The sequence below is a fragment of the Nyctereutes procyonoides genome, unplaced genomic scaffold (assembly GCF_905146905.1).
Source record: "Nyctereutes procyonoides isolate TBG_1078 unplaced genomic scaffold, NYPRO_anot_genome, whole genome shotgun sequence".
NCBI classification, from domain to species: Eukaryota; Metazoa; Chordata; class Mammalia; order Carnivora; family Canidae; genus Nyctereutes; species Nyctereutes procyonoides.
The window spans coordinates 3235896-3257964 of record NW_026575141.1 but is presented as its reverse complement, the minus strand read 5'-3'; the positions used below and the strand labels follow the sequence as shown (position 1 = coordinate 3257964).

Here is a 22069-nt window from a genome sequence, read left to right as displayed (position 1 = left end):
TGGGCCAAAGACAGGCACCAAACCGCTGCGCCACCCAGGGATCCCTAAAGTCCTAGTCTTAATAGAAAAAATGGTTTTGACCTCATGGGACCTCCTAAAAGGGTTACAAGGATGCTCCAGGAGGCAGTGGATCATATGTTAAAAACCTCAACTCTGTTCTGTCTTTTAGTGAAGTCAAGCGTTACCTTCATCCTGTGGTAAACTCCTCTGAATCCTTAGGATTTTTGGATTCACTCTTCTTCTTCAATAATTTGCCTTCCTTTTCCCTAATATTAAACTTATAATTACTGCATTTTTTAGTATATTTATTTTCTTTTGGATATTCTTGTGTTGTTGATTTTTTTTTTCTTTTTTTAATCAGCTTGTTCAATTACATGTAAAGAGAAAAATGGATATGGAATGCCTGGCTGGCTCAGTTGGTGGAGCATGTGACTCTTGATCTCAGGGTTGTGAGTTTGAGCCCCGCATCAGATGTAGAGATTACTTAAAAAATAAAATCTTAAAAAAAAGAAAAAAATGGAAATATACCATTGAGACTTTCATTTGAGATTACATTAAATTTATAATTAATTTGAGGGGAACTGGCATGTTTACAACATTGAGTTTTCCCATCTAAGAACATACTATGTCCTCTCATTTATTGAATTCTTAAGTATCATTTTTATGTTTTCTTCAATAGATCCCACATATATTAAAGTTTATTTTGAGATATAGTAAGCTCTTGTGACCATTATAAAGGGGACTTTTTTCATTAAATTTTCTAGTTGGTTATTACAGATAGAAGGTAAACTGATTTTCATGTTTACCATGCTTACAAACTTAAATTTTTCAGTTGAATCTCTTGAATTTTTTATGAAGATAGATATATCATCTTCAGGTGAAAGTGTTTTTTCTTAAGTTGCTTTTCTTTTCACTTACTGCATTGGTTAAGATCTTCCATATAGTGTTGAATAATAGAGATAACTGGGCTTCTTTGTCTTGTTCCTGTCTTGAGTGGTAATACTTAACGTTTCTCCATTAGGTATAATTTTTGAGGTCTTTGATATTTAACAAAAAAATTAGGTAAGGTAGTTTTCTTTTGTCTTCTATTTCTTACATATTAAGAGGGGTTTTTTTCCTAATGAGTAGAAAAGACCTCAAAAATATGTCTTTTTTTTTTATAACTTAAGGTTATCAGACATATTTTCTTATACTTTCTTATCGTGGTGAATTATACTAGTATAGCTTCTATTGAACCATCTTTCTATTCCTGGAATGACCTCTGTTTGGTTACAGTGAAAACCTGGTAGAATTTTTTTTTGCAACTTGAAAAGAAAATCGAATATAGATTTATAGCTGAGATCAGCCTTAAATTCTTTTTTCTTTTGATTTTGTTTTCAGGGTTATGCCACTTGTTAAGTAATTGAACTTTTGATCTCTTTTTGTGCTCTGATACAGTTTAATTTATATGGTAATTATTTGTTTCTTGTGGGTTTGATAAAATTTGCTAGGGCTAGGTCCTGTTTTTAGAGGGATAGATAAATGAGTATTTTGAATTTACTTTATAGTGTTTTTATAATTAAACCCCTTGATGGCATGGATCATATTTTCTTCTTTTTTTTTTTTTTTTTATTTTTACCGTAGTCCCAGCACCTAATAATAGTGTTAGGCTTGTAGAAAATGTTCTGAAAATTTGTTGAATGAATTTAAATGGGTTTGAAGAGTTACTTTACTTTGCTAAAGTTTTATTTGAACTTTTTTTTTCTTTTTCTATCTTTCTTTTCTCCACATAGTTCCGCTCTTATCGTGGGGACCCAGCTTTAACTTCAGCATCTGGTATGTTGAACTCAGTGGCATTGATGATCCCGATGTAGTACAGCCCTGTCTGAACTGGTATAGCAAGGTAGGACTGTATTTTAAAATCCTGATTTTAAAACAAAACAAAAAATCCTGATTTTATGTTTCTGATGCCTATAAAGGGAGAAATGTGTCAAGCTTTTGTCTTCGTTGAGAAGAATTTAAAATACTGAGAGTGTAATAATTATAATGATTTATCAGTAACATTTATTATTTACATTCTGCCAGCTGCTAAGCAATCTTTATAACTTATTCAACCATTACCACTCTGTGAGATAGGTATAGTTATTACCCCTATTTTACAGATGATGAAATGGAGCACCAAGAGTGGAGTACCTTGCTCAAGGCCATATAGTTCACAGTGGTAAAGTGCCCAAGCCTTTACAAGTCAGGCAATCTAGCTCCAAAGTTGGCCAGTATATTATTATACCTATCTGGCCCTGAATTTTGTTTTCAACCACCTATATTGATAGACATATTTAAACCTAGTTTTTAGTGGAGTAGCTTTGATTCTGTATGCTTTTATAATACATTATTCCTTTGTGTTTGTTGAATAAAATAGGAATGTTTACTTTTCCTTTAAAGAATTTGAAATGTTTCTGTAAATATTATAATGTTGTCTTTTTAGGAAATGTAAAAATTATATTTAGCAATTTCATATATAGGTTATTTTATTCAATAAATGCAGCCTGAGAAAATGTGAGTTTAAAAAATTGAGAAATAGGTCTTTTGGGCAGTCCGGGTGGCTCAGTTTAGCGCCGCCTTCAGCCCAGGGCCTGATCCTGGGGACCTGAGATCAAGTCCCACATCGGGGTCCCTGCAGGGAGCCTGCTTCTCCCTCTGCCTGTGTCTCTGCCTCTCTCTCTCTCTCTCTTTCTGTGTCTCTCGTGAATAAATAAATAAAATCTTATAAAAAAAGAAATAGGTCTTTTGGTTTTTTTGCATACATTTTATGCTTTGTTTTTTGTTTTTGATGTATATTTATTTGACTCTCAGCTTTTTTTTTTTGATAGGGAGGGGCTCATCTGTCAAGATGATGAAGCTTTAGTCTAATCACTACTTGCTGTTATTTTTATTTGCAAGTATTAGTGAACTGATCTATTCATAGGAAATTGGGAAGCAATATAAATTCTTTCTAAGGTTTTTTATATGGAATTTCAGCTCTATTCTCGTTAGTTTGAGGAACTCTTTAATTTATTTTTTGGCATTTTATTCTTATTCAGCTTAAAGTAGATGCTGACTTAGTATTTTCTGTATTTTTCATATATTCTTGGATTTCCTATAATACTGTAAATTCTTTCAAGGTAGAGACAATATTTTAAAACGTTAAAAATCACCTTTACAGTGTTATGCACATAATTGCATATACTTAACATCTTCTAAATGCTGTTGGTTCTTTTAAAAAATAATGATTAAATTTCTCTGATACTTAAATACAATTTTCCTGATACATGTGTATGTATTTTAGTTACCCACACAAATCTCTTGCTATTGTAGGCAGTTGCAGATTTTACCTGTTTTCCCCAATATTGTAGAGAGATATATTTGAGAACATAAAATTATTCAGACTCACTCACTTTTCCCTGCATTTATGATGAACTTCTAGAAATTAGATAAAGTCTTCAAGTCTTTGGGTTTGTCTTTTTTTAAAGCATTGAAATTCTGTTGTTTCATAAATTTTCTATTATGTATCTATATGCAGCCTGATAGAAAACTTATAATATGGATATGATTCATACTTCTAAAGTCAACATGTTAAAAAGGTATTACTGTTTAATATGATTCCAGATAGTTATGATAAATCTTTGTTTAGAGGCCAAGGGTAAGAAATTAATAAAGTTCCTTTGGATAAAGAATCAATCTTTTGTTATTTGACTAAGGAATATCTTGGTTAAGTGTAACACTTAAGGAAAAATGTTTTGACATTTTCTTAATTAAAAAAATTAGCCAGTTATAAACTGGTTTATGTTTTAAGTCTTATAAATTTTCCTAAAAGGTAATATTTTCTTGCCTTATTAAAGAATAATGCTTACAAGTAATCATATTTTTGTTTGGTTCTCATGTATTGCTGCTTTGTCATTAGTTAATTTTGTTAATTTTTATTTAGGAAATTTGTGGAAATTCATAAAATATTCAAGTTACTGGTATTTTTTTTTTTAAGTTTTTATCTGACCTTGTATTTTTTGGCATTCATCCTAATAGAGAGTTAGTACATTGAACATTCTTCTTTTTGGATACTAGTTAATTAGGTTTTTACCTTATAGCTATTTAATAGATGAGGTAGCTGAGGCTTAGAAAAAAATATAAAATTTAAGTAGTCTTTTTCTGATCATTTTGAGTCAAAGAACTTGTTTGTGAATTTTGAAATACATAAAACACTTGATAATATTTGCTTTTCAAGTAATAAATTGAACTAAGAACAAAAGGTATAACATAACTCATATATCTTATTTAATGGTTTCTATGCTTTCAGTACCAACATTGTAATTTGATGAGTAAAAGCCATGGAAGTTATAATCTTTGCAATCTTAAGTGGTCTTTGATAAACATTTTTTCTGCTTTTTTAAAAGTTCAAACTCTAGAATGAAGTTTGGTTTCATCTTATTATGCTTTTCATCTTCGTGAAATATATACCAATGGGTATATGTACATATATCTGTATATCTTCATCTCTTTTGTGTCTTTCTGCTATATACTTTGTGACTTTTGGCAAGTTATTACAATTGACTATGCTTCAGTTTTGCAATTTCAGAGTGGAAATAATAATGATGCTAATGAATAGTATAATGCTTAGCACATAGTAAACGCTCACTTTAGGTTAGTAGTCACTTACTGCCTACTGTAATAACTAAGCAGATCTCTTCTTTTCATGCTTTCTCTTGTGTTCCAGTAGTACCGTGAACAGGAAGCTATTCGCCTTTGCCTAAAACACTTCAGACAACACAACTATACAGAGGCCTTTGAATCGCTACAAAAAAAAACCAAGATTGCCCTAGAACATCCCATGTTAACAGATCTACATGATAAACTGGTGCTGAAGGGTGATTTTGATGCTTGTGAAGAATTGATTGAAAAAGCTGTAAATGGTATGTTATAAACATGTGAACTTTGTTTATTAGGGTGATTTCAAGTATGTACAAAAAACAGTTTTTTGAAAAGAATGTAAGCTTATGCCAATTATTAGTTTACTTTTTTCCCCATCTTTTTACTCTGTAAAGATTGTTAGCTTGTTGAATTATATGCTTCTTTTATATAAGATAGGTCCATAATGAGTCTTGAAAAACAAAAAAGGAACATATTTGAATATTTAAACTTCTATATCTAAATCTAAATTGCCGTCTTGGGAAACCATGGAAGCATGCATTTGCATTTATGAATGCTAACATTGACTAGCACTAAGCAGTGTTAGAAAAAGGTTTTTAAATGTTACCTTCCTAAGCGGTACCTTCCTATCCTCCTAGAGGCCTATTCCTTTATGTATTTTTGTTGATAGAAAATTACCATTTTTAATGGCATAATTTGGCATAATTGATAGTTGGATACATCGAAAAATGTTATTAATAGAAGTTATAGTGAACGAGGAGATTTGTATTGGAAATATCTGTATGATATGGATGCTACATAATTGCTGATTTTCTTGGATGATTTATAATCTTGTTTTGAAAGAAACGTGATTATTAGAACACAATATAATCTCCAAAGATAATTGTTTTGGAGGATGACATCTATTTGAATATTTAAGGTACAGTATGTTTTGTAATTCTTCAGAAATATCTCTGTTGTTATTTTATAGAATGGTATTCTTTTAAAAAATAATCTCTATTGGGATGCCTAGGTGGCTCAGCGGTTGGGCGCCTGCCTTTGGCCCAGGTCGTGATCCCAGGATCTGGGATCGAGTGCCGCATCGGACTCCCTAAGAGGAACCTGCTTCTCCCTCTGCCTATGTCTCTGCCTCTCTCTCTCTCTCTCTCTCTCTCTCTTTCTCGAATAAATAAATCTTTTTTAAAAATTTAAAATAATAATAATCTCTCATTGTGACTTTCACAGTGAAAAAGAACAGAATAGGTGCTATAGTATAATAGAAAAAAATATATTGGGATACCTGGCTGGCTCAGTCAGTTAAGCATCCAACTCTTGGTTTCTGCTCAGGTCATGATCTCAGGGTCTGGAATTGAGCCCCTCTTCTGGCTCCCTACTCAGTGGGGAGTTTGCTTAAGATGCTTTTCCTCTCCCTCTGCCCCTCCCCCGGTCACGTATGTGTACACACACTCTCTCAAATAAATAAGTAAATCTTAAAAAAAAATTTTTGAGGGCAGCCCTGGGTGGCTCAGCCGTTTAGCACAGCCTTCAGCCCGGGGCCTGATCGAGTCCCACATCAGGCTCCCTGCATGAAGCCTGCTTCTCCCTCTGCCTGTGTCTCTACCTCTCTGTCTTTCTCTCTGTCTCTCATGAATAAATAAATAAAATCTTAAAAAAATTTTTTTTGAATAAATATTTGGTCTTTGTTTCTTAAAATTCTTGAAATTTGGTGGAAGGATAAGAGTGTTTTTCATATGCTGAGATGACAAATGACTGGGGTCCCTAGATAGCTTCAGATTTCCAGAAAGACCAAACGCTGTGTGTAGAGGGCCAGAACCTTCATCTCCCACCCACCCCCATCCCCCTGAGGGGAGAGGGATCAGACATTGACTTTAGTCACCAGTGGCCAGTGTTTTAATGTCATGCCTCGGTATAGAGACTCAAAAAAAAAAAAGAACGAAGAACAACAACAAAAACAAACAAAAAAACCCAACCCCAAAAACCCTAACATTGAGGTGAGGTGCCTGAAGAGAGCATAGAAAACACACATACACACTACATTCATATACTGCCCCTCTCTCTCTATCTTACTCTGGTGAATTACCAAATCTGAGGGAGGGTTGTGGGAACCCAGATTTAATAGGTAGTAAATTAGAAGTACACGTGGCCTGAGACTTGCAGTTGGCATCTGAAGTAGAGAATAGTCTTGTGGGACTGAGTCCTTGAATTCATAAGGATCTGATGGTAACTTTAGGTAGATACTGTCAGAATTGAATTGTTGAATACCCAGTTGGTGTCAGAAAATTGGAGAAATAGTTGGTGTGAGAAAAAAACTCACGCATTTGGTATCAGAAGCAATGTGAGTAAAAACAGCTCAGTATAAAACTTGTGGAATGAAATTTGGTGATTTTTGTAATAGAACAATAGACTTTCTCCATCCTTTGCTTTTATGTATTTTGATCTTATCTGTTATTATCCGTTATTATCATGTGTTCATTTATCAAATAGGTTGAATATTTTACAACTGAAGAAAAAGGAACCAGTACTGCCTTTTTGAGTTTATAAGTTTTTTTTTTTTAAGATTTTATTTATTCAAAAAAAAAGATTTTATTTATTCAAGAGAGAGAGAGGCAGAGAGATAGGCAGAGGGAGAAGCAGGCTCCATGCAGGGAGCCCGATGCAGGACTCAATCCTGGGACTCCAGGATCGCACCCTGGGCCAAAGGCAGGTGCCAAACCACTGAGCCACCCAGGGATCCCAGTTTATAAGTTTTAAATTAGCTTAAAATGGGATCCCTGGGTGGCGCAGTGGTTTGGCGCCTGCCTTTGGCCCAGGGCGCGATCCTGGAGACCCAGGATTGAATCCCACGTCAGGCTCAGGCTCCCGGTGCATGGAGCCTGCTTCTCCTTCTGCCTGTGTCTCTGCCTCTCTCTCTCTCTCTCTCTCTCTCTCTCTCTCTCTCTCTCTCTCTCTCTCTGTGACTGTCATAAATAAATTAAAAAAATAAAATAAATAAATATTTTTAAAAAATAAATAAATAAATTAGCTTAAAATGAATTGCTACTGGCTCTATTCCTTTGTAATAACAAACCTGCCTCTCAGCCTTATACATTGTTACTGCTTATTTAATTGGTAATTTGCAAATAAATGATTACTATGTTTGAAATAGAGTAAACTTTGGAGTATAAATAGAGTATATATAATTATTAATCTCTTCCCAAACCATTAAAATGCCACCAATAGGGATCCCTGGGTGGCACAGCGGTTTGGCGCCTGCCTTTGACCCAGGGCGCGATCCTGGAGACCCGGGATCGAATCCCACGTCAGGCTCCCGGTGCATGGAGCCTGCTTCTCCCTCTGCCTGTGTCTCTGCCTCTCTCTCTCTCTCTCTCTGTATGACTATCGTAAATAAATAAATAAAAAAAAATTAATAAAATGCCACCAATGAACATATAAATGAATATTTGCCTTTTTTTTTTTTTTTTTTTTTTTACGATAGTCACAGAGAGAGAGAGGCAGAGACATAGGCAGAGGGAGAAGCAGGCCCCATGCACCGGGAGCCCGACGTGGGACTCGATCCCGGGTCTCCAGGATCGCGCCCTGGGCCAAAGGCAGGCGCCAAACCACTGCGCCACCCAGGGATCCCCATATTTGCCATTTCTAAGAATGAATTCTATATTTTTTAACCTTATATGATGAGGAAGTCACAAGTATTTTCATAGTTTTGTTTCAGATCTTTATCTTAAAGCATGTAATATTTTTTTAGGTAAATAACAAAAACCACTGGCAATTTTACGCTATTACTAGGCTAGAAACAGTTATATTTAAAAACTGTGTCTTTATGCATATACTCATTTAAGAAGAACTGTTAAAATCATGTGCAACTTTGGTACTGTGGAGACTTAACCTTTCTGGGTCTAGGAGGGGGGCCCAAGTTTTAGGAGAAATTGGTAGTAACTCTGTTCTTGAGACTTAGAGCCAAGTCATATTTTTTGTACTCCTCAACTGGCTTGGAACAGTGTTTAGTTAATAAACATTCCTTTCAGGGTTGTTCGGTTTGCTGCTGACTTCACTGATGATGATTTGTTGGACAAATAAGGAAGTAAACACTGCAGAGTTTTTTGGCTTCTGCTCCACTAAAAACATAGCAGAGAAGGGCAAGAAGTTCCTGTTTGCTAAGTAGGAAAGCCTAAGGAATCAAAAGCATCTTGTATGAAGCATCTTATGGAAGAAACAAAGATTATGTTTAGTGTATCATACTTATAGTATATTCTTCAAATATGCATATTTGAGATATTTGAGAGAAAGTGTCTCTAATAGGCTTCCTATTTGTTAGAAACATCCCTACCGGAACACCTGGGTGACTCAGGTAGTTAAGCGTCTGCCTTTGGCTCAGGTCATGATCCTGGAGACCTGGGATCAAGTCCCACATCCGGCTCCCTGCGAGGAGCCTGCTTCTCCCTCTGCCTGTGTCTCTGCCTCTCTCTCTCTCTCTGTCTCTCTCTCTCTCTCTGTGTCTCTTATGATTAATAAATCATTAAAAAGAAAAAAAGAAAGAAACATCCCTACATTTGTATTTAATTTCATTACAGGTGATTTCTGGACCAGTTGTTGCTACTTTCTCCCTGATAGTGCCAGGGGGAAAAGGTAGAATCCAGTGATGATGGGCAAAAGTAATCACCCAGGAACAGGAAATATTAAAAGAAAAAAAAAAAAAAAAACAACTAACCTCCCTTTGCAGTGTTTATCTTACTTCTTCTTTAAAGTTTGCTTTTGTGAGATAAGGGAGAGGGATAAAGTTTAATAAAATAGTCCTAAAGTTTCAACCGGAGGTCTTTATTTTCTTCTCACTTTTCCCTCCTCTTCTCCCTTTCTTTCTTTCCCCACTTCTATCATTTCTTCATACCCCATGGTTCATCTGGTGGTTGTTAATTCTGTGGTTATTTCCCTCTCTGCATTTTCTTAAGTGAGATATCAAGTCTTATTAAAGTTACCTTTGTGGCAAGGTTTTTAACTACAGATTTAATATTGCTAATAGCTATAGGGCTGTTTATGGCTTGTATATCTTCTCGAGTGAGCTTTGGTAGTTTGCATCTTTTAAGGAATATTCTTATTTCATCTAAATTGGTGAATTTATTGGTATAAAGTTCATATCTTTATGACATCTTTATGTCATCTTATTCTTGAAATTGGTGATTGTTGGTTTCTTTGTTTTGTCCTTCTGTTTCTTTTTCTTCTATTTCACTGATTTCTACCTTTATTACTTCCTTTTCTCTACATAATGCAGTTTTAATTGGTTCTTCTTTTTCTAGTTTCTAAAAAATGAAAGCTGAGGCCTTTAGTTTGAAAGCATTTGGTGTTAAAGAGTTACACTCTAAATGTAACCGAGCCAACAGGAATTCACTCCTTGGTAAGTCAGAAACTGCATCAAGTTGAGTTGTTGCACAAAGAAAACTTTTATTTGCAGCAGAGAAGGAAATCACAGGGAATGGCTTCCAACGCTGTGACTCCCCGAGATGGTTGAATGGGTTCCTTTTGTTTAGGGTTAGGATGAACATTTAGATTGGGAAGCCTTGTCATCATATGTAGAGGCGGGCATAAGGTCAAGCATGTGCCTTAGAGAAACATGCCTACATACACATTGTGTGTTATGTAAATGAGGCTGAGGCGACACCAGAGGAGCTTTCAGTAATATAATGAGGTAAAGGTCATTGTCGGTCATTCCAGAGGCCACGCCACAGTCCTTCTGTGCAGGTTGGGGGTTTAGCTCCAAAGGTCTGGGTGGTCTGGGCCTGTGGGAGGTCACGACACCCTCTCTCCCCTCAGAGATAGTTTCAGATTTCATTGACCTGAGTTAAGAGCTAAACCCGAAAGAAGAGCTTACGGAAAACCTATGACAAGTGTTAGTGAGTATAGGCAAGTGGAGCAGTGTCAGGTCTTGGGATCTACTTGGTGACTTAAACACTGCTAGCTGTGTGCCGCAAATTTTGCTATGTTGTGTTTCATTTCTGCTCAGTTTAAAATACATATTCATAATGACACTTTTCTCTCCAACCCTATGCTTTGTTTTGTTCTCTGGTGCTTAATCTTTTGGGCAGAATATTTAGTACAAAGGTGAGATGACATCATGATAGTGGATATCCTTATTTAGTTCATGATCTCAAAAGAAATGCTTTCAACCTTTCATTGTGAAATATGTTATTTGATCTGGGGTTTTGGAGATCCTGTATCAGATTCCTAGATTGCTTAGAGTTTATTTTTTTTTATTTTTTATTTTTTTTAATTTTTATTTATTTATGATAGTCACAGAGAGAGAGAGAGAGAGAGAGAGGCAGAGACACAGGCAGAGGGAGAAGCAGGCTCCATGCACCGGGAGCCCGACGTGGGATTCGATCCCGGGTCTCCAGGATCGCGCCCTGGGCCAAAGGCAGGCGCCAAACCGCTGCGCCATCCAGGGATCCCTGCTTAGAGTTTATAAGTGACTATCGAATTTTACCATTTTTTACTGTCTTTTGTGATATGATTTTTTTCTCCTAAATTCTATTAATATGCAAAATCATAGTGATTGGTTTACTAATGTTAAACCTCAGATCTACTTAATTTTCATTTCTCAGATAAACTTACCTTTCTCATATATATTTTGGGGGGGGTCTATTTTAGATTTAGATGGACTAATGTTTTGTTAGAATTCTTTGAACTATATTTACATTAGTAAGATTGGCCTTGTCCTTTTTCTTTTACCTTTCTCTTCAGGTTTAGTATCGTTACGCTGATCTCACATAATGGGTTGAAGAGTTAACTTTTCTTCCGACAATCTGTGTTTGTTTAAGATTTGAATTCTTTCTCATATGCTTGCTAGAATTTGTCATGCTATCTGTGCTTAGAAGTTGGTTGGGGGAGGTATTTTTGTCTATCAATTCTACTTATTTAAATGTAGGACTATGCAGGGTTGTTATTTGGTTGGTTCAGCTTTTAACAAAATACCGTTTTTTAGGAATTTGTCAGATTCACTTAAAATTTCAAACTTGTAAGCGTGAAAATATACCTAATACCCCTTGTTTAATGTTTTCAAGATTTCTTGAAATGTCTCTTTTCGTTCCTTCTCTCATTTATTAATTCTTTTTTTTCCCCACATTGCTCTGTCACCAGAAGTTTATTAAGTTTATAGGTCTTTTGAGGAAGCCAATTTCTGGTTTGTTGATTCTTTTTGTTACTTGTAATGTCTTCGACTGATAACTCTAGTTGTGTTCCTTTTCTCTTTGGAATTAATTTGCTGTCTTTGTGACTTAATAGGGTGGATGCTTGACATGTTAATTTCCAGATTTATTTTCCCATATATGCATTTAAGGATATATATTCCCCTCTACTTATTTTTTAGTTGTGCTATGAAGTATTTTCATTTTTGTCCAGTTCAACAATTTATGAAATAATATAGCTCTTTTGTGAGCCGTAGTTATATGGAAATGTAGTCTTTTTTTTAAATTGTTGTCATTGCATATTTCTAGCATGAATGCATAATGCTTAGAGTTTATAATCTTTTTTTTTTTTTAAATTTATTTATTTATTTATTTATGATAGTCACAGAGAGAGAGGCAGAGACACAGGCAGAGGGAGAAGCAGGCTCCATGCACCGGGAGCCCGATGTGGGACTCGATCCTGGGTCCCCAGGATCGCGCCCTGGGCCAAAGGCAGGCACCAAACCGCTGCGCCACCCAGGGATCCCGAGTTTATAATCTTTTTTTAAGATTTATTTATTTATTCATGAGAGACACAGAGAGAGAAGCAGAGACATAGGCAGAGGGAGAAGTAGGCTTCCCACCAGAGAGCCAAATGTGGGACTTGATCCCAGGCCCCCAGGACCACAACCTGAGCCAAAGGCAGACTCTAAACCACTAAGCCACCCAGATATCCCTAGAGTTCATATTCTATAGGATTCTAGTTCCTTGAAATTTGATGAGACTTACTATATGGTCTGATTTTTAAAATTTTTGTAAACATTCATACTTTGACAGAATATGAATTCTTTATTTGTTGAGGCAGCTTTCTGTATAGGCCCAGTTGGTCCAGTTTGCTAACCATGTTCTATAAATTTTCTTTTCCAGTAGTGAATTTCTGTCAGATTCTCTCAGGTACTAATTAAAATATCTTAACATTTGCCACTGTGATTTTGGAATTGCTTATCTCTTACTAGTTTGTCCAGTTTTGCTTTAAATATTTTGAAGCCAGGGCAGCCCCGGTGGCACAGTGGTTTAGCGCCCCCTGCAGCCCAGGGTGTGATCCTGGAGACCTTGAATCGAGTCCCACGTCAGGCTCCCTGCGTGGAGCCTGCTTCTCCCTCTGCCTGTGTCTCTGCCTCTCTCTCTCTCTCTCTCTCTCTCTCTCTCTCTCTCTCTCTCTCTGTCTCTCATGAATAAATAAATAAAATCGTTTAAAAAAATAAAAATAAATATTTTGAAGCCATGTTTCTAGATATATACACAATTTAAATTCTTTAATTTTGAATTAAATATTTTGTCATTATGAAATGTGTTTTTATCTCTAGTAGTGTTTTCGCTTGAAGGTATAAATTGTCTTACATTAAGCTTTCATTTGGTATTTGCATATGTATCTTTTTTTACTTTTTATTTTCAACCATTCTTTATCCTTTTAAAAAAAATATTACAAACTTAGTTCAAAAATAGTGCCTTCTTTTGATTTTAGCATTTATTTCATTTGCATGGTTGAATTAGTGGTAAATATATAGGTTTAATCTTACCATTTTACTACATATACTTTGTCACATATTTTCTTGTTGGTTGTTATCTCTTAAAACTTTTTAATCTTTTCATTTTTTTTTCTTTCTGTTTGGAAGCAACATTATTTATTGAGACTATATGATTAGTCTAGAAATTACAGCAAGTATGCATATTTAACAAAATTAATCAGTGCCTTTTCCCTTTTCTGTACTAGGACTTAATGGACTTTTGACTCCCATCTAGTCACCTTCCAACTGATATGCTATCATTGTCCGTTATTTTGATACTGTATTTGAATGCCCTATAAAATATTTCTATTCTTACTCTATTCAGCTGGTGTTTAGTAATTTTACCCAAATATTTACTAATTTTTTTCATTCTACATTAGTATTTGCATCTTTGATCTTATATTTAAGATCATTTTTCTTTTGCCTTAAGCATATATCCTTTAAGATTTCTTCTACTCCCCTCCTCCTCCTCCTTCTTGAAAGAGGGAGGGTGAGTGCACATGCTGCAAGCAGGGGGCAGAGGGAGAGAATCTTGAGTAGGCTCCACATCCATTGTTGGAGCCTGACTGGGGGTGGGGGCTTGATCTCATGACTCTGAGATCAAAATCAAAAGTTGGACCTTAACCACCTAGGCAGCCTTTTCATCTCTGTTTAGAGAGAAATGAGTTTGATAGAAGTTCAGGTATTAGGTTCAGGTACTATAATATATGCTCCTTTTTTTCTTTCTTTTTTTTTAAATCTTAGATGACATTTGAACATTTTTTTTTTCTCTTGGTAAAAACTTCCTAAGTTTCATTTTGTATCGTGTACTTTTTAGGAGGGTATTCACTATTGGAGACAAGAACAGCTTGTGCCTACTTAGGACTGTATGAAATGTGTTTATTATAGTCTTAATCATAGGCGAAAAAAATGCGGTGGTATTGGACCTAGAGACTTTAAATAGTTTGAATATTGTTAGCAACTGGATCTTAGCATGCTTTCTCCTAAGTGATATTTTCATTTCTTTTGGATAGTTTTACTTTTATCAGACTCTTCTGATTTCCTGCTTTAGATGTTTGTCAGAAATAGAAATACTAGCAACTGCCTAACTTCCTCTTAAAACATAGAAGTAATTTCTTTTTTTAGAAGTAATTTTTAAACTTAAATAGTTCACAGGAATGTTTAAATGCCTCACTTTTTAATTTGTCTTTGAGATTTTCAAAATAGTGTAATGGGTGTTGTTATGTTTTTGTAGACGAGAATGTGATTATTTCAATAGAGAGCCTACTTTTTTTTTTTTTTTTGCTGAATCATATAAAATGTCTACAAGTAGGAATACCAAAACAAAAGGCTTATTATTATTAGGAAGATCTTTCAAGAATTAGAAATATAGGGAACATGGTCAAACTTTAGGATTCAGAGGTATTAACTTTTCATTTACTTTTAGATCTTAAAAGGGAATTTTTTTAAATTAAAACAAGTTACTGATAGCAGTGTATGTTGAAAAAATCTTTACCCTGCTCTAATCTTGCAGCATTTTTATTGATTGTTTCAAGGGATTTCAAGCTTGTGACTGTTTGATTTCTAGAAATTAAACTTGTCCTGTTAAAATATAAAGTTTCAGGGCATCTGCGTGGCTCAGTTGGTTGAGTGGCTGATTCTTGGTTTCAGTTCAGGTCATAATCTCAGGGTCACAAGATCAAGCCCTGCATCACGTTCCACACTCAGCACAGTCTGCTTGAGAGTCTCTCTCTCCCTCTTCCCCTCCTCCTGCTCGCGTGCTCTCACTCTCGCTCTCTAAAATAAATAAGTAAAATCTTAAAAAAAAATAAAGTTTCTGTAACTTGTAGTATTACTGTAGTATTACTATTTACCAGAGCTTTAATAAACATTTGCATTATTACTTTTCTTTTTGAAGACATAAAAGAAGGTTCTTAAAGCATGTATTTCATTGAAAGTAGCTACTCCATGTAACCTACTCCAGATCAGTCTGGACTATTTATTGATAACCCAGTTTCCCTGGCAAGAGGCAATAACGCATATATTTTTTTAAATTTTTATTTATTTATGATAGTCACACAGAGAGAGAGAGAGAGAGAGAGAGAGAGAGGCAGAGACACAGGCAGAGGGAGAAGTAGGCTCCATGCACCGGGAGCCCGACCCGGGACGACGTGGGATTCGATCCCGGGCCTCCAGGATCGCGCCCCGGGCCAAAGGCAGGCGCTAAACCGCTGCGCCACCCAGGGATCCCAATAACGCATATTAGAATAGATTAAATGAGAGTCATCTTTAATATATCATGTTTCTCTATAAAGTGCAAATACATATTTTTTAAAGTTGTTATAATATTTTTTGTTTGGAGTAGATGATTTAATATTATAACATGGATCAATGTCAAGAAGCTAATAATAGGGTTGGAGAGTTGAGAGTGTAGAAGGACTTGAGAGGGATGGAATTTATAGATTTCTAGCTTTTGTCTTGTGTTAAACCATGATTTCTTTCAAAAGAGGAGGTGTTTGGTTTGTTTTTTGTTGTTGTTGTTTTTTTTTTTTTTTGATAGAACAGCTAGCTTCTCAAACAAGTCATTGCTTATACAGAGTCACTCCAACCAACAGGAATGCTTAAGTAACCTGGAGTAGTGGCAAACCAGCATTTCAGAGAAGAAATGAAACATAAAAAGTAAACTTTAGGGCAGCCCTGGTGGCTCAGCGGTTTAGCACCGCCTTCAGCCCAGAACCTGATCCTGGAGACCTGGAATCCAGTTCCACGTTGGGCTCCCTGCATGGAGTCTGCTTCTCCCTCTGTCTGTGTCTCTCTCTGCCTCTCTCCTTCTCTCTCTGTGTTTCTCATGAATAAATAAAGTCTTTAAAAATATAAATAAATAAATAGTAAACTTGAGCCACAGTAGCCAAAGGGTCTTCATTTAAGAAGGAGATAACATTGTTTCCTTTAAATTGTAAATAGGGGATCCCTGGGTGGCTCAGTGGTTTGGCTCCTGCCTTTGGCCCAGGGCGCGATCCCGGGGACTCGATCCCGGGATCGAGTCCTGCGTCAGGCTCCTAGCCTGGAGCCTGCTTCTCCCTCCTCCTGTGTCTCTGCCTCTCTCTATGTCTATCATAATAAATAAATAAATAAATAAATAAATAAATAAATAAATAAATAAATAAATAAATAAATAAATAAATAAATAAATAAATAATATAAAAGAAAAAATAAATCGTAAATAATTTTTTCAGCTCTTTTAGTTTTATCCTTTAATGTTGTATTTGTTTTAATATGTAGTAGAATGATCGGGTATGGCAAGTTTTGTTTTCCAAAGTCTTGGGGTTTTTTTCATGTGTTGTTGAATAGGTAAATTTTCTTCTTGCAAGAATTTTTAAGTCCTGAAGGCAAAGGAAAAAAGCAACTAGAGGAAAGTGTGGAAGTTTTCAGTTAAAACCATCTGAAAAGACTTGAAACCTTAAGGGTGTGGTTGCAGTTGAGCTTAATAATCACCTAGAAAAGAGAGAAATCAGGGAGATGTCTGTGCATTACACAGTGTTTGACAAGTGAATAGGTCAAAGAGAACAGACAGTTTTACTTATAAATTCTTTGGAAAAGTACTTATGTTCAGAGACTTAATGAAGCAAAAGGGAAAAGGGTTTTTCAGATTGAGATCGGAGCCAAATAATAGAATCTATAGGAAAGTTGTCTTTATAAGTTATAATCTATGTGGATTCATGTAAGAGAAAACCCTTATTTGAAAAGTAAGAATATATTATTTTATGATATAACAAGAAGTCCAGAGGTAGATTTCATGGTTGGTTGATTCTGTGATCCAGTTTCTTTTCTTATCTCTACGTTGTCATCATTATTGAATTGACTTCATTCTCATACCTCTACAAATTAGCTGTAGCAGTTATGTACATTGCGTACAGATAGGAAAATTTCCGGAATAAAAGGAGATTTTTCTTCTTTGTATGTCTGTTTAGAAGCAAAGGAAACATCGGATACATTAGTCAGAATTGGGTTCCACACCATTCTTAAACTAATCTTTGTTGAGGGGCATGGGATTAGGGCTTGATAATTATTTGGTATGAAATGGTTATATATGGGGAGTTCAATTTCCATAACACTATGGCAGCTAATGTAACAACTCCTCATAAGAAATAGATTATGAATTTATTGATGAAATAAATTCAGAAGTAAATCAGAGTGAAACATGAGTCTCTGCCTACCACTTAAGAGCTGCATGATTTTGGTAAATTCCTTAATTTCTCTAAACACACATTTCCCCATCTGTAAAATGGAGATGATAATACCTAGTTCATAATACTGTTTCATGAATTAAATCATATTTAGTGTGTCTTAACTAAGACAGAGTGAATTTTAACATTTTTAACTATTCAATAACTATACTATACTAGTACTAGTACTTTTATCTCTGGTTTTGTACTCAAAATTATATAAAAGTGGAATTTTCACTTTAAACAATTACTTTTGTTTTTTCTGAAGATATAAGGGCCCAGACCAAGGTTGTTGAGGCACTCATTTTCTTCTCTAGCTTTCTTATATTAGTAGTGACAGAAATGGGGAACACATAGTAAATTTAGTATAGTCTGCCACTAAAACAATTTGTTGACATGGTTGTGTCAACTAATACTTTATATTTGAGATAGCAGTGAAAACTGAAGTGACATGTTTTCTGAAAATGTACTATTACTAGCGTATTAGTGACGTATTAGTAATTTCCCTTAATGTCAGCTTTTTGTCTTTTTTGCTATGATAAAAAGTATAAGCTAGTTAAAATATAAATAATTCTTTCTCATTCTTTGATATTTGCAGATGGTTTGTTTAATCAGTACATCAGTCAGCAGGAATATAAGCCACGATGGAGTCAGATCATTCCAAAAAGCACCAAAGGTAAGCCTTTTCTAGGTTGTGAGTGCTTTTGCTTTAATGTGTCAGTTTCATTTTTCCCCCAAGGTAACCCAGATTTTACAGTTCTTAGGGAAACGCAAGTGTTTAAGAAAAGACCGTTTCCTTAACTAGATGGCAGAATTAGTTTACTATATTAAACTTTTCTTTCAAACCTTTTTGTTTTACCACTACAAACAGAAGGCTGGGTAGTTTTTGCACAGAATACCATCATAAGCTACTTTTATAGAGGTACTATAAAATTACAGGCTTAGTGTTGTAATGCCATATATGTTCCTGATAAACCTTCAGTTCTGCAGAATTGCTCACTAAAGTGTGAACAGAGCTTATGAGAAGAGTAGAAATGGGCATAACATTCTAAATCTATTGAACTTTTTAAGCAGATACTAATGGAACTAGTGTAGTAACTCTAATAAAAATAAATACTAGTACAGTTAACTCTATAGGCATTTATATTGAGCATCACAGTGAGTTTGGAGCCTTAAACTCTGGGACTCATGCTTCCTGCTTTGCATTGTCGTCCTTAGAGGGTATTTATCAAAACTTAAAATCTGATCCAGAGCATAGTCTTCTTCATTAATTCATTGTTTTTCATAGAGGGGAAAGTATTTGTCACTTCTTTATCTTGACTCACTGCTTTGCCAGATGGTGAGTATAGTGAAAAGTGTAGCAGCAGTCCAGTTACTTGCATTAAAGGAAAGTAGTTCAGTGGCAGACTGTCAGCTTTTTTCTGTCAATCTTTATAAATTGCTAAGCACTTCTCTCTTTTTTTTTTTTTTTAAGATTTTATTTATTCATGAGAGACACAGAGAGAGAGAGAGATAGAGAGGGAGGCAGAGACACAGGCAGAGGGAGAAGCAGGCTCCATGCAGGGAGCCCAACGTGGGACACGATCCCAGGACTCCAGGATCATGCCCTGGGCCAAAGGCAGGCGCTAAACCACTGAGCCACCCAGGGATCCCCAGCACTTCTCTTTAATTGGGAGAAAGCTCTCCCCTGATAGTGTTAAATGTTAATACACTAGAGAAAATTGCTTATGAACCTCCATAATTTCTGTTTTGTCAGTCATTTTTGAGGTCATTTTTGTCAGAGAAACACATGCTGTAGCAGACAGATTGTAATTGTGTATTTGAAAACTAATGGGTTAAATATATAAAATGCAAACATATTGACAATAAATTTATTTTATTGTCTTAGTCTGTTCTTGAAAGTGGCAGTACTGACCAGGGGGAAGAAGGAAGAAAAAGATAAAACTTCAGTGATAATGAGCTGCAAAATATTAACCTAACTATTGGAAAGGAGAAAGAATTTGTGGAGAACTTCTGAATGAATAGCCTCTAAATACAGTAGTAAAGTTAGTAATGGAATGAATGCTTCAGGTTTGCATGTTATTTTCTCCATATAAGAACTGACATTTCAGTCTTTTTCATAGTACCGCAGCAGAATTAGTAAAAACTTAGATGATCTCTATTTTATACAGGAAAAAGCTGAGATAGAGAAAGTTGGTAGCTAGAAGTAATATATTTCAAATAATAGGAGAATTATAAAGAAAACCTTTGATTTTCTGGTTTATATCAAGACAGACATTAGAATCCTGCAACCTGTTGAACCATTGAAATGAAGGTATATCTTTGTTTATATAAGATTTGGCATAAAGTAAGATTCAGTAAAGTTGAACAATAGTTCTACAGAAGTTTTGAAGTTTCTGTGATTATATTTCAAACCACCTGTTAAGCTCCATGTTGGAAATAGGAATCAAAGGGAAGTAAATCTTACACTTCTCAGTCAGTACTCAAAATGGTTTGTAAGTTATGTAGTAATATAAATTAGTAGAAAACTTGATAACATGTTGGTTTTCAATAGCTTAGTTGTATGAACTTTAAAACTGCTCATTATATTAATTAGGGATTCCTGAAATAGAGACCTGAGATCTAATTCTGTAACTGCTTACCACCTTCACTTTGTCACTCCAGTATTTTATTTATTTATTCATGAGAGAGAGAGGCAGAGGGCGAAGCAGGCTCCATGCAGGGAGCCCGATGTGGGACTCAATCCTGGGTCCCAGGATCACACCCTGAGCTGATGGCAGATGCCCAACTGCTGAGCCACCCAGGCGTCCCTATCACTCCAGTTTTTTTTTTTTTAAATTATTTTTATTTATGTTAGTCACACAGAGAGAGAGAGAGAGAGAGAGAGGCAGAGACATAGGCAGAGGGAGAAGCAGGCTCCATGCACCGGGAGCCTGACGTGGGATTCGATCCCGGGTCTCCAGGATCGCACCCTGGGCCAAAGGCAGGCGCTAAACCGCTGCGCCACCCAGGGATCCCTCACTCCAGTATTTTATAGAATTTTTTGTCTTATGTTTTTTGTACTATCCTGCATCCTTGCTGTTTTATGGCACTGGTCATAAATACATTGAAAATAGTTTCCTGTTGCATTAATATAGCCTGAAAGCATTGGAAAAAAGAGCAAGGTCATTATAAACATAGTTACATTTATTTCTTTTGAGTCTTTTTACTTGTTTTTAATATTGAAAGAGTAAATGTGTGTTAATTTTACTACTCATTGCAGACTTACAAATGCAGTTACTATTTCCAGTTATTCTTTTTAAAGAAAATACTTGTTTCTTCCTTAGGTGATGGAGAAGATAACCGACCAGGAATGAGAGGGGGCCATCAGATGGTTATTGATGTTCAAACAGGTGAGGAAAGCAAATTTGCAATGGAAAGCAAATTATTTTAAAAATTATACATTTTAAAATAAAAGAAGCACAAAAGTACTTCTTCCCTTCATTGCAGAAGTTAAATGTTACCAGCCATAATAACCAAGTAGCAGAGAAAATAGACATTAGCCACAGGTTTAATATATATATTTATTTTTTATTTATTTATTTATTTATTTATTTATTTATTTATTTATTTATTTATTTATTTATTTATTTATTTATTTATGATAGTCACAGAGAGAGAGAGAGAGAGAGGCAGGGACATACAGGCTCCATGCACCGGGAGCCCGATATGGGATTCGATCCCGGGTCTCCAGGATCGCGCCCCGGGCCAAAGGCAGGCGCCAAACCGCTGCGCCACCCGGGGATCCCCCTATATTTATTTTTTTCCACAGGTTTAATATAAACAGAGTTAGTGACACATGAGGGAAGGGAGGCTGCTTCATAGATCAAATTAGTAATCTAAAAGTAATGTGCAGCCCCTTCTAGCTCTCTCTCTCTCTCTCTCTCTCTCTCTCTCTCTCTCTCTCTGTTGTGTGTGTGTGTGTGTGTGTGTGTGTGTGTTGAGGGGGGGGTTATATGTTTGATTTTTGTTGTAAACCGTGGAGTATTTCTGGAGTTTCAGTGCACTTTTGTTTTAATGCCGTATTTTGGGAATTACTGCAGAACATTAAGATACTTTTTTTTTTTACGATTTTATTTATTTATTCATGAAAGACACAGAGGAGAGAGAGAGGCAGAGACACAGGCAGAGGGAGAAGCAGGCTCCATGCAGGGAGCCGGATGTGGGACTCCATCCCGGGACTCCAGGATCACGCCCTGGGCCAAAAGCAGGCGCTAAACCACTGAGCCACCCAGGGGTTTCATTTTTATCTTGAGTATAAATTATTGTTTCTTAAAACTTTTTTTCCGTCTCATTTGTTTTTCTCTAGCTGACTATATTAAACTAAGAATTAAGTTAACCTCCTTCATTATCCTGTTAACTCTTCTCTTACCCCTTCTTTTTGGTGCATAAATTTTGTTTAAGGTTGGGCCTATGCCATCTGAATGTATAGTGTGTGCATTCTATA

At 35.6% G+C, this 22069-nt stretch overlaps 1 protein-coding gene across 2 annotated transcripts in view; it reads left to right on the top strand.

The window, feature by feature from the left end:
- Nucleotides 1–22069, top strand: part of MKLN1 (muskelin 1) — a 160180-nt gene that overhangs the window by 73310 nt on the left and 64801 nt on the right. The window contains exons 5-8 of one of the 2 annotated variants that reach the window (XM_055307473.1): nt 1773–1882; nt 4730–4922; nt 18182–18259; nt 20910–20975. In XM_055307473.1, the coding sequence (XP_055163448.1) occupies nt 1773–1882; nt 4730–4922; nt 18182–18259; nt 20910–20975 (447 nt within the window). Of the gene's footprint in view, nt 1–1772; nt 1883–4726; nt 4923–18181; nt 18260–20909; nt 20976–22069 lie in introns of those variants that run through there. The other variant, XM_055307474.1, reaches the window with a different exon arrangement.